The following is a 12,542-nucleotide window of genomic DNA, read 5'->3' as shown; positions in this document are numbered from 1 at the left end:
CTTATCAATTCTTCCAGTGAATTTTTCCTAATGTGATGGACTTCTTCCCCAGCTTGCCCACACACTTGTCAGCAGCCTCTCTCCTTATCTTTGTTTCAGGGACCTTTACAGATGCTAAAGACCATAGATACAACTGCAAAATGCCACTGGGTTCACCAGGAGCAATATTGCTTTGGAAGGTGGATCAACACCAACAAAATCAGTCCAGAATGCTCCCATCACAGCTGGAAAACCATCTCCACTGCAGCCCAGCCCTAAAGCTGCCTCCCCCTCAGCCCACTCATGAAGGTAGTGTTACAAAGCCAATTAAACGCTCGATTAAGTGTCCTGACATGTTCCAAATAAAGCAGGAAGATGGCATGCTGCAAAAAATAAACACAGAGAGCAGAAAGCTCCAACTTCTATCATGCCTCTGAGCACATCAGGATAATCTGTGCCTGCTCCCAGGGGTGGAAACTGCAGCTGAACAGCCAAATCCTCTCACCATCCCCAACAAAAAGAACTCTTTCCCTCTCTGCTTGTTGCTCCTTCAGACTGAGACTCTGATTTTGTGGTTCTACCAGCCCTGTAGCCTTGCTGCTGGCACCTGCTCAGGGACTGCATGCCTCCACCATTAAGTCCCCACAGTGCTGCCCAGAGCATGCTGTTCCAAAAGTCCTCACTAGAGGAGAGGTCCTCTGTACACAGGAGCCCACACACCCCACGGAGCAACCTGGATTCAAAAGGTGGTGCTGCCACATTCTGCTGGCCCCCAGTGAGTCATCCCACCAAGCTAAGCATCAGGGACTTCATCAAAGCAACACTATCCCTAAAGCAGAAATCTGTAACCCCATGTGGCACATTTGCAGGCCACCAAGCATCCCCAGCCCACTCTGATCCCACCACTACCTCTCTGAGGGCAGAGATGGTGAGAACCTACTGATGCTGGGTGCTGGTCCTTGCACTAGAGACTGCTCCTGAGCTCCACTGTTCAACACCAGACACAGTGGGAGGAGGAATGTGGCTCCAGACCGTCCCTGTCCCATTGAGAGCTCCCATGCCTCCCCTGTAACCTCACACTCCTCCTCCCCTGCTCTCCTGCAGCATCTCCTGCTCTTCACCGCATCTGACACACCTTTAGGAACTCTCACTTTGCCCCCATAGCAGCTGTGTGCCTGAACAAGCTGTCCACTGAGAATGGTTCCCTGCAAGTGGGGCTCAAACAATAAGTTACGAGGACATCTCTGAGGGTTGGTCCTGTAGTGGACATCAGTGACACAGCAGAGAGGCATGAGGGTCCAGGTGTGATTTGAAGAGCAAAGGCAGAAAATCCTGTGGTAGGAGCAGGTACACCTGAACTTTGTGAATGAACTGGGGGTGCTTTGCTCTTCAGCACTCACTTATAAAAACCTTTATGATAAAACACTGTGGCAGCTTTAGTTTGTCCTGCTTCCTCTCTGTGCTTTCTGCTTTGCCTATTTTTTCTGCCTTCAACCTTTCATGTGCACAACAGTAACTCTTTTCAAAGCTTCTCAAGGTCAAGAAAGTCCCTAACAAGGCATGTTAGGGCAGTTATTGATCTTCTCTCTGTCTTTCCCAGAGTGTCTCTGAACTGTGAAACCTCAGTCGGGCGATGGAAAGTTACTCAAGGCCCTTCCCAGCTTGGTGAATTTTAATATTCATGGCACCCGACTCAAGAGAATATCAAATCCTCCTTCACTGATAGCCCTGCATGTCTGCCTCCACGTCCCTGCTGCAAGGTCACAGCTCCTTCCATCTACTCGAGGATGGCTTCAGCCATCCTTCAGGTTTCTGAAGGATAAGTCTGTGTCTGTTACATGGACAGAAAACCACCACCCCTTAGAAGCAGATTTGTAACACCTACCAAAATAAGTGTCTGCAGGAAAAAGCATCCAGAGGGAATGGGAGCTGGCATGAAGACCTATCCATGTTACATGGGCAAAAAGTGCTTTCCTAAACAACTCCTTGGCACTCTAGGGAACACCATAATCAATACCACACAGATGGAGTTTCACCATCACTCACAGCAGAACTAAATACACACTGCTGCCTAATGGGGCAACGCCAGTCAACCTTTGTATCCCCAGCCTGAACAGCAATGGAACCAGCTCAGCACAGCCAGAGCAGCCCTCCTGCTCCCCTTGCAGTCACCACCTGTGGTAGTTCTAGGCTGTGCCTGGAAAATTTTCCACAAATCTTGAACAGAAAGTGGTCGAATGTAAATAAATCACTATTGGTTGCAAAAAAGGAAAATAATGATAAGGTCTAAACCATCCCATTGGCCTGATTACCAACATAAAGTTATATTTGTAAACTAACCTGCTCTCTTTTTGGCTTCCTTCCCTCTGGCATTAGCTGGCTTTTGCTTAGCTGTTGCTGATCTTGGCTGCATTGCTTCGTTTTGGCTAAGTATTAACAAACCACTTTCTGCTCTTTCTCTTGCCCTGTGTACAGGGGGAGGGAAGGGAGCAAGGAAGGGAAGCTGTTGGTAACATCCTGGTTTTGTCCAGGGGGTTCTTGTATTTATAAATTGTACATATATGTAAATGCTGTATATTTTTACATATTCATTGCATTTCATGTTTTAGATTGTAGTTTTGCTTGTAAATACAGCTTCATTTGCTTCCACTGAGCTGGTCTGGCAATTTTACGTTGGGGGGAATTTTCAACCCACCACACCACCTCATGCCCACTCACACACATGGCCACTGTCTGTGGGAGCAATGGGTGGTGGTTGGCTGCTACAGTTCAAGACCTCGGGTCTTGCAGGTTTGCCTGCAGCACCCTCTTGGAGAACGTTGGCCAGTGGGTCTTGTACACCCCAGGTGGTTCTTGGGAGCAGGTGGCCATGCCTGGGCTGTGGCTGGGACATGGGGGCCATGGGACCAAGGCAGCAGTGTGGAGAGCCATTCACCCCACAGTGAGGTGGTGGTGGTGGTGGCTACGAGAGCTGACACAGAAGCTGCCTGAAATCTTCCAGGCTTTCAAGAAGGACATCAAGGGTGGAGGCTCAGCTATCATGCCTGCCCTGGTACCCACCTGACCTCCAGAACCATGGGCTGGCCCACAACAGCAGTAATGATGCCCCAAAAGCCTTTGTTTTAAGGCCAAATCTTTGCACTGCCTGCTCCATGGTAAGTACCTAAGCTTTGCTCTTGAAGTATCTGCTGGCCTTCCCAGCAAGACAGCTCAGAGAGACACCTTGGCACTGCCTGCCCAGGCAGCTTGCTAGCCCAGGAGCACAGCAATACAACAGGCAGAGGCTCCAAGTCCTAGGGCACAGCAAATATGTTCTGGGAAACCAGCCTGGCATCAGGAAAGCATCATTCACTTCAGCTACATCTTCATTTAGAAGCGAGGCAGCCAGCAATCCCTTGCCTGGCTCAGCCACTGTCACCCCTCTGAATTTATCACTTGGTTTTATGAGCCATTGAAAACAATCTGCAGGCATGGGCAGCGCTTCCTCCAGAGCATCCATCAGCAGGGCCACGGTAAGAATATAACTGCATCTGCAGAAGGAAAGGAGTCTGGAGCCCTAGGCTTCTTTCTGATTAGAGAAAGGAACAGCAGCTCTTCAGATCATTTTCTAAGTGGCCAGAAGCTGAGGGCAGGTTCAGCAAGGCAAAGCCCAGCAATTGGAGTAGTCCTAGAACCTTCAAAGACAGGACAGCAGAAGAGTCTGCAGCAGACGCAGAGGTAACACGGAATCGTAAAATTGCTTAGGCTGGAAAAGACCTTTAAGGTCCAACCACTAACCTAACACTGCCAAATCACCACGAAGCTATATCCCTCAGCACCACACCTACACATCTTTTCAATACTCCCAGGGATGGTGACTGCACCACTTTCCTGAGCAGCCTGTTCTGGCACTTGACAACCCTTTCAGTAAAGAAAATTTTCCTGATATCCAACCTAACCCTCCTGCAGCACAAGCTGAGGCTGTTTCCTCCTGTTTTATTGCTTGTTACTTGAGAGATGAGACTGAGACCCACCTCACTACAACCTCCTTCCAGGTAGTTGTAGAAAATGAGGTCTCCCCTCAGTCTCTTTTTCTCCAGGCTGAACAATCCCAGTTCCTTCAGCTGCTTCTCACAAGACTTGTGTTCAAGACCCTTCACCAGCTTTGTTGCACTTCTCTGGACATGCTCCAGCACCTCAATGTCCTTTTTGGAGTGAGGGACCCAAAACTGAACCATTATTCTTGGTGTAGCCTCACCGGTGCCAAATGCAGGGGCCCAATCACTGCCCTGGTCCTGTGTGCCACACTGTTTCTGATCACAGACAGGATGCTCTTGGCCTTCTTGGCCACCTGAGCACACTGCTGGCTCATATTCAGCCATTTGTCAACCAATAAATCTAATGAAGAGAAGGCTGAGAGGGGATTTTATTAATATCTGTAAGTGGGGTGGGTGTCAAGATGAAGATGCCAGTCTCTTTTTGGTGGTGCCCAAGTGCTAAGACAAGGAACAATGGGTACAGGCTGGAACACAGGTGGTTCCACCTCAGTGTGAGGAGAACCTTCTTTACTGTGAGGGTGAAGGAGCACTGGAGCAGGCTGCCCAAAGAGGTTGGAACTAGCTGACTCTAGTCTCCCTGTCTGGAGACTTTTAAACACCACCTGGATGTGTTCCTGTGTGACTTGCCCTAGGTGATCTTGCTTGGGCAGGGGGGCTGGACTGGATGATCTCTAGAGGTGCCTTTCAATCCCTAATAGTCTATGGATTCCATGATTCTAATGGGCAGAAAAAACAGCAGTGGGGTCCACAAGGGCCACAGGAACATGGACTGCATGGGTGGGACACCCATGTACACTGTGCCTCACCCATCTGACAGGACTCCACACTCAAGCCAGCCCAGTCTGCCACCACTGTCCCCCAACTCCACTTCAGCCCCCGGTGCTTGCAGGAGGAGCCAGCAGAGAGCCCAGCATGGCCCAGCCTGGCAGCAGGAGGCAGCTTAATTACAGTGGGTTAATCAGCAGAGAAAACTCGAGTCACAGCGAGCTGTTAATTACCAATCCGTAAAGGGATTGCAGGGCTGGCCCTGGTGCAGCCAACCTCATCTGGCACTGGCATGTGCAGCGCCCTCAGCCTGACAAATTTATGTGCCTGACCTGGATAGTTATACCCCTGGGGCTGGGGTGTTTTTCAAAAATCATGAGTTTCTACCCAAAACCTCAGGAGAAACCCAGCAAGTGCTGTACTCTGTGGCCCACAGCTCTGGTGATCTCTTCCTCCTGCAGGCAACTCCAGGGTCTAAGTCCCTGCCCACCCTCCAGTGTGGCACCACCTTGCTCCTCCTCCTGTCCCCAGAGGGGGGACCCAGCTGTTGTCTCAGTGTCCAGCTGAGCCTCAGGGATCCTGCCAAGCTGTCAGCATAAGATGCCCTATTTCAGGGAAAAGAGCCTCAAAAGGGTGACTAACAGCTGCTCCCTGCTACATCAGGGGATGTCTGTTGGTACCCTTCAGCCTTCTGAGCCCAGTAGGAACAACTGGATCTGGATTCCCATGGAAACTTTAAGTGCCTGTCCCTGCTTATTGCCCACCTGCCCCATCACCATGTGTGGCCAAGCAGCTCTTCAGGAAGGATTTCATACTCCCCCTGAAGAGATAGAGCACCGCATGGAGGAAGGAGATGAGGCTCTTCAGGATGGTGAGCTGCAGATCCTCACCATGGGCACTGCCTGTGCTCCAGAGGGCAGGAGGCATGTTCTTCTCAAGGCACCTCTATCCTGCTTTTCCCTCTGGAAGGAGCTGATGAGGCTGCCCAGGAGCCACACGTGGCCCCAGACACCAGGCCAGGGCTGGGATTTCCACCCTAGGACAGTGCTGAGCTGGAGGAACTCTCTTAACCCAGCTAATCCTCTTTGCCTGGGAGCTACCAGCTAATTACATTCCCAGTGAGAACAGGGACCCTTGGGAAGGGGGCAGGGAGGCAAGGCACACCAGGACCAAACATAGGCTCCTGGCTGCTGGCTCCCACCTGCAGCTAGGGCAGGTGAGGCAGGAGCTTGTTGCTCCTCCCTGCTTGCTTTTCCTCTTCTATGAAATTTCTGTACCGACCAAAATAATTTTGGCACAAAACCTTTCTCCTTGCCCCCTCTTCTTTAAGCCATCCTCTAGCTGCTGGCTCTGCACAAGGGCTGATCTTGCAGATCCTTTTCCATCTAATTGAACTCCCTTTCTCACAGGTGTTCTGCCCTGCAGCCAAGTGCAGGAGCTGCTGCTGTGGCTTCTGCAATTAGGGCAGCTTGGTCCCACCCTCAGCATCAGCATCTTCAAACCACAGCATCATACCCTGGGGAGCCTTTCTGCTAGTAGTCCAATTTTGCCAGTGGGAGGTCTTGGAGCATGATGGAAAGAGAGGCTCAGGGCCTTCTGGAAAGCATTTGATATAGTGATTCAAGCTCTTTGCAAGAAATCCATCTGTGGTTACCTGGCTGCAGGGACAAGGAGAGCAGCAGAACATGTCTCCTGAAGGACTTAAGTGAGCACTGCTCCTGCCTCTTGTTGATTCATGATAGCACATCCAGGATAGTCTCAGAATCCCAGCATGGTAAGGATTGGAAGGGGCCTCTGGGCATCATCTAGTCCACCCCTCCTGCTAAAGTAGGGGCACCCACAGAAGGCTGCCCAAGATCGCAATGTCCAGGTGGGTTTGGAATCTCAAGAGAAAGGGCTCCACAACTGCTCTGGGCAGCCTGCTCCAGGGCTCCAACACTCTCAGTATAGATATAATATATGGAGGTGATAAGCAGGTTGGATATGACACATCCAGATAATGAGGAACCTAACAGCACTGCCTGGTGAGACCAGAGAGGGAGGTGCAGCAGCAGGCCCATGACCACACAAGTGTTATAAAAAAGGATGATTTTCATAATGCATGGGGAAGGCAAGGAAACAAATGCAGTTTCAGGACCTGGACGTGGGCTGGTGAGTACCACAGAGCATAAGAGGACCCCTCCTCTGTTGGAGGTCATGGCCTGGCACCCAGGGATCAGCAGCTTTCTTCAAGGGAAGTTGTCACCACTCCTGTTTCAGGCTGGTTAATTAGGCAGAGGGGCATCCTGCCAACTTTGTTTAGTGACACAACATGCATAGTTCATTTGCTGCTTAATACAAAACCCCTGGAGTCAACTGGGGTCAAGCAGGGTTACCAGGAGAGCATCATGCAAGTGCAGGGCAATCAGGGTGTGAGTCAGCTCTTGCAAGATCAGTTGGTCCCTTAGCAGACTGCTATAAACAGGCCTGGTTCCTCCAACTCCCACTTTTTCTGCAACACTGCTGCCTGCATGGCACAAGGCTGAGGCTGCAGGGAATTTGGGAGAGCCCCAGAGCACCAGCTCTGACTTGGTGGGAACAGCTAGCTCATGGTGCTGTTGCCAGGAGCCAGCTCCTGGAGGAGGTGTGATGAGGTGGGAGGAAGCTCCAGGCACCTGTACTTCTGGTAATTCATGTAAACAACTTATTTAAAGCTGGGTAATGTGTTACTGTGGCTAGTGAGCAGCCGTGGAGGACAGACACACTTTTGGTGTCTGCTTGTCCCCCATAGCTGCCAGAGCCATGGGCTACCACAGCCCACATGCCTCTCCTGAGATGTGCTCCCAGAATGCCATGCTTGTATCACAGAATCACAGAGTTATTGAGGCTGGAAAAGACCTCTGAGATCATCAAGTCTGGCCTATGACCTAACACCACGACATCAGCTAAACCCTGCCACCAAGTGCCACATCCAAGCTTTTCTTGGAGTTGCCAGTGATGGCAACTCCACCACCTCCCTGGGCAGTCCACTCAGCCTTTCTGTGAGGAAGTGCTTCCTAATATCTAAACTAAACCTCTCCTGGTGCAGCATCATACCATGCCCTCTTGTCCTGTCACAAGTTGCCTGGGAGAAGTGCCTGACCCCCACCTGACTACAACTTCCTTTTAAGTAGTTGTAGAGAGTGATAAGATCCCCTCTGAGTCTCCTTCAGGCTGAACACCCCCAGCTCCCTCAGCCTTTCCTCATATGACTTTCCCTCCAGTCCCCTAACCAGTCTGATCACTATACCTGAACTCTTCAAGTGCCCCAGGCTCCCAGTTCTCCCCATCTGGCCATAACCACCATGACCCAGAGCCAAAGGAAAGTCAGCCTTGCTGGTGGATCTTGGAGCACCTCTGAGAGCTTGGAGGCACTACCCAGCTCCTCAGAAGCAGCATGCTCGTGGAGCAACCTTCTCCTGCAACAGACTACATGAGCACTACCCAGGCACTACCCAGCTCCTCACAAGCAGGATGCTCTTGGAGCAACCTTCTCCTGCAACAGACTACATGAAGCACTACCCAGGCACTACCCAGCTCCTCACAAGCAGGATGCTCTTGGAGCAACCTTCTCCTGCAACAGACTACATGAGCACTACCCAGGCACTACCCAGCTCCTCACAAGCAGGATGCTCTTGGAGCAACCTTCTCCTGCAACAGACTACTCAGCCCATGGCAGAGCAAAAGCAACGAGGGACATGCAAGTCACCTTTTCTTTTGGTGGCTTGGCACCCAGGCAGCTCAGCCAGTGAGTCCACAGAAAAAGCAGCACCTCCAGTATTCTCTTCTCTTTTGCTAGGTTTGAGTGCACTTGGCTGAATGAAGTGCAGGGGAGGAGGCAGCTCCTTGGATACCTCCCCAGGCGGCTGCAGAGGGTGGGAGTGGATGACAGAGACCTGGAGCCTCCGACTCCATCTATAGCTCAGGAGTGGGATGGGGATGAAAATACCACAGGTAAATAAAAATGCATCTTTCCAGGGAAATCAGAAGGTTTAGGGCACTGCAGATAGGGCCAAAACCATCCCTGCTTTCTGCACTTCACTCTTGAGTTTCTTCTCCCCATTTCATAATGGCAATGGTCAGACTGCAGCACCTCCTGCACCCCCACCACTACTGAGAGCAGCCCAGAGGTTGGACCAGTCCTGATGTTACTGTGTTTTCAGCTATTTGGGACCTGTCACATCCTGCTGGTTGCCCATCCACACAGCAGAAACACACACAGACATGCAGCAGGAGGTCTGCTTCCAGCTCTGTGAAACAGCCTAACAGTCTTACCTCCATGGCAGGCTAGTACAGCTCACGGGGTTGCTCTGCATGCAGCTCCTCCACACTTCTCCATCCCCTTCTTAAAGACCCGCTCTGGCCGTATGCTCCCTCTAAAACCCACCTCAGCCACTTGTGGGGACTATTCCTCAAGGGATGTGATGAATTTGGAAGTCAGCACATGCTGAAGCACTTGGGTTAGTAAGTGTTAGAATGCTCTTTGCCCTCAGCATTATGTGTGATGCCACCATGGAGGCAGGGTGCTCAGCAAAGCTGCCAGTGTGCTCTGCAGCTCCCCTTGTACCACTGGGGTCATCCAGCCCCCCATCAGCTCGTGCTCCAGACGCTTCACCAGCTTTGCCCAGGCTGAGCATGCTGCCCATCTCACCTCATGTGCTCCTCTGCACATACTAGACCCAAACTCCAATCTCCTTGTTAGCTTTCACACAACTTCCAAGGGCAGCTTACAGTCAATGTCCTAATTCATAAAGCAGTTAATGGATCAAGCCTCACTACTTCAAAGAGCGAGTTCTGCTATTTGTGCAAATCTCAGGGCTTGGGACCAGCTCATGTGAGCTGCAGGCAAAAAGAGGATCAGACCACAGAGAGATTTTCTTAGAAGATCAAGCAAACCTAAAGCCCAGCTGCATTAACAGATCTTGTAATGTTTCCCTCTCCTCAGGAAGTTTTTGTTAAGAGCATTGGCAGCTCAAGCGCTGCATTTCTTCTTCATCTCTTAAAAAGAATAAATCCCCTAAACCAACCCAGCTATTCTCAGCTGGATAATCATCCTGTGCAAGGGGAAACAAAAGTGAAGGCATCACAAAGCCCAGGTGGGCCCTTGCTGTGGGTCTTCACTCTGTGTGGATATGGCAGTGATGAGCAGCAGCAAGAAGCCCCAAGCTGGACATGTGTGCAAGAGTGAGTTGGCCAAAGGTATCTGAAGATGTTACTCAGGAGCTGAGGTCCAGCCTTCCAAACGTGAAATTGAATCCCTGGTGTCAGCTAGTGACCCTGGAGACAAGCACAGGAGAGAGGTCACCTTTCCGTGGTACCTGCAGAAAGCACTGTGTTATCAGCTACAATCTAACCCCAAATTAATTCTTTAATGAATTAATTAACAGGTGGGTGCCAAGAGGAGCACAGTAAAGCCATTTCACCAACCTGTGAGCTTTCTGAAGCCTGCAAACACATCAGTGTCCAAGGACACGCCAAGACGGAGCTCCAGCCCTGCTCAAGGGACTCAGCACCTGCATACCACTTTCTCACCAAGCCCTTAAGGCAGGAAGGAAGCAGTGGTAGGGTCAATGAGCAGAGTGTTTACCTTGAGAGAGCATCATGCACGAGTAGGTGGCCATCTGAGGAGCTTACACCCCCACCTGCACCCCACACCAGGAGAGCAGCCCTCCTCCACCAGGAATGTGACCATGAGCAGCAGCAGCAGCTTCAGGAAGAAGAGAAAATTACTGTGTGTAATTGAAACTGCAGGGAGAAGCTAGGGACGTAAAATGTAATTACCTGCCATGGAACGGAGCCAAGATCAGCAGTGCTACTCCTGGTCATTTAAAGTTCCCATTAGCTTTTCCATGTGCTGATGACACTGGTTTTGAATCTTACTGGCTGCCAGATGCAGCATTTCCAGAAGAAAGCCCTGGACCTCCTCTCCTAAGTGTCTTGAATCACCTGTGAAGGAGGGGGTGAGGGTCTAGACTTTAACAAAGGACTTCTTGAAGGATCTGAAAGATCTTCCTCCCTAGCTACCAAGGTGGAAGGAGTAGGAGGATGCTCCAGCTGAGTTTCAGTTTCACCATGCTCCTCTCCAGGTGTCAGTGGCTACAGCTGGCTAAGATGCTTTTTGGCGCTTGGGACAATGCTTTGGGTGGGCATAATAACAATTCTTGGACCTCCTTGACTACAGCTGGTGAGACTATGTGGACCTGGGATCACTTCAACCTCAATGAAGTCCTCTCCTTGCACTGCATCTCAGCAGCCTGCAGGACACCCAGCCAATTCACATCCAAACAGCATTGTGGATGTCTCCACATCCATTCCAAGCTCAGCCCATTCCCTAGGCACAACAGAGTGAGGCCCTTGCCTTGTGGAGAGGGCAGCAAGCTCCAATGGGCCATTGAGTGCCCTCAACTGAGTTGAAATACTCTTGCTGAGGTCCTACCACTGTCTCCTCTCTACCATTTTCCTTGCGACCTCACCACCTGAGGATGTAGGAGCTGCAGAATTTCCTTCAACAGCTTCATCCTAAACTTTGTCAAGGTGTCCAGCCACAGCATCAGGAGGGGGATGCTTGCTGGAGACTGGCACCTGCACAAATTCTTTCTACTTTCTCACCACAGGAGACCTTCAAGGAGCAATGGGCACTGCTTAGGGGTGCCTCAAACAACAGCCACCTCTTCCTCTGCTTCTTGCATGAAACCAGCCTGAAGTTGGTGTACACATATGAAATCTGTGTCTTTGTCAAGAGGTGGAAGACCATGGCCTCCAGCCCTGGAGCTTCCCATGGGAGGAACTTTGCTTCAGCAGCTTCTTAAAGGCTTTTTTAAACCCTTGAAGGAAAGCACACCATCTTTTCTCCATTTTGAGCTCCAACCCTTGGATTGAAAGATGCCCACTCCCAGCAGCCCCTCTTACCTCCACCAGGTGAGGTGTGGGGTTGAAGCCACACATGTTGCAGACCTGCTGCCGGCAGGTTGTGCAGGTGTTGTAGTTGGGGGGCTCGCTGGAGCCCACGTTGATCTCCGCTTTGCAGAGGGGGCACAAGACCTTTGCTTTCGGCACTTCCTTTGGCTTGCCGCCCTGCTCCGGCTTGCCCGGCTTCGCGGCCGGTGTGGCACCAGCCCGGCCCTGCGCCCCCGGACCTTTGGGGCCAGCTTCTTTGCTGGCATCACTGAACACGATTTTTGGAGGCACTTTGCCAGGAGACGGCTGGCTTGGAGGGGGTGCTTCTGGCTGGACGGACATGAGTGTGCTCGCCTGGGTCAGAAGGGACGCCCCAAAGCCAAAGAGCTTCCCTGTGAGCCCCTCCTGGGACTGCTCTTGTGCTCCAGCCCCAGGGGCCGGGGCGGCTGGCTTCGCCCCCACGTCTCCTGTCATCTTTCTTTGCTCAGAGGAGGAAGGCTTGGCTTGCTGATGCTGCGGGGAGGACCTGGCTGGCTCCTGAGGTTTTGGCTGGCCTTGGCCATGCGGTTCCCTCTGCGGGGTAGGGGGTTGAGGTTTGGGTGGCTCAGGCGGCAGGGTGCGGGTGGCTGATGGGGACTTGTCCACAGCTGAGGGTGTCGGGTGCTTGGCTGGGGAGTGGGAGGGAGATGGTGAAGGAGAGTGAAGCTGCTGCTGGCTCTTGGAGCGAGGAGCGGTGGTCATGTCCATCCCCAGCGCCCGCTGCATCTGGCAGTTCAAGCACAACCATTCCTTCACCTGCGAGACAAGGAGAGGACACAGGCAGTGAGTGGTGGGCAGGAAGTCTTA

At 51.7% G+C, this 12,542-nt stretch overlaps 1 protein-coding gene across 1 annotated transcript in view; it reads right to left on the bottom strand.

Annotated features, from left to right (window-relative positions):
- BSN (bassoon presynaptic cytomatrix protein) overlaps window positions 1–12,542 on the bottom strand; it is a 112,817-nt gene that overhangs the window by 38,488 nt on the left and 61,787 nt on the right. Inside the window, exon 3 of the mRNA XM_054387353.1 lies at window positions 11,709–12,491. Within this exon, the coding sequence (XP_054243328.1) occupies window positions 11,709–12,491 (783 nt within the window). The remainder of the gene's footprint in view (window positions 1–11,708; window positions 12,492–12,542) is intronic.

The sequence above is a fragment of the Indicator indicator genome, chromosome 15 (assembly GCF_027791375.1).
Source record: "Indicator indicator isolate 239-I01 chromosome 15, UM_Iind_1.1, whole genome shotgun sequence".
NCBI classification, from domain to species: Eukaryota; Metazoa; Chordata; class Aves; order Piciformes; family Indicatoridae; genus Indicator; species Indicator indicator.
Note: the sequence above shows the minus strand (reverse complement) of the source record. Positions and strands in the feature narration are given on the sequence as shown.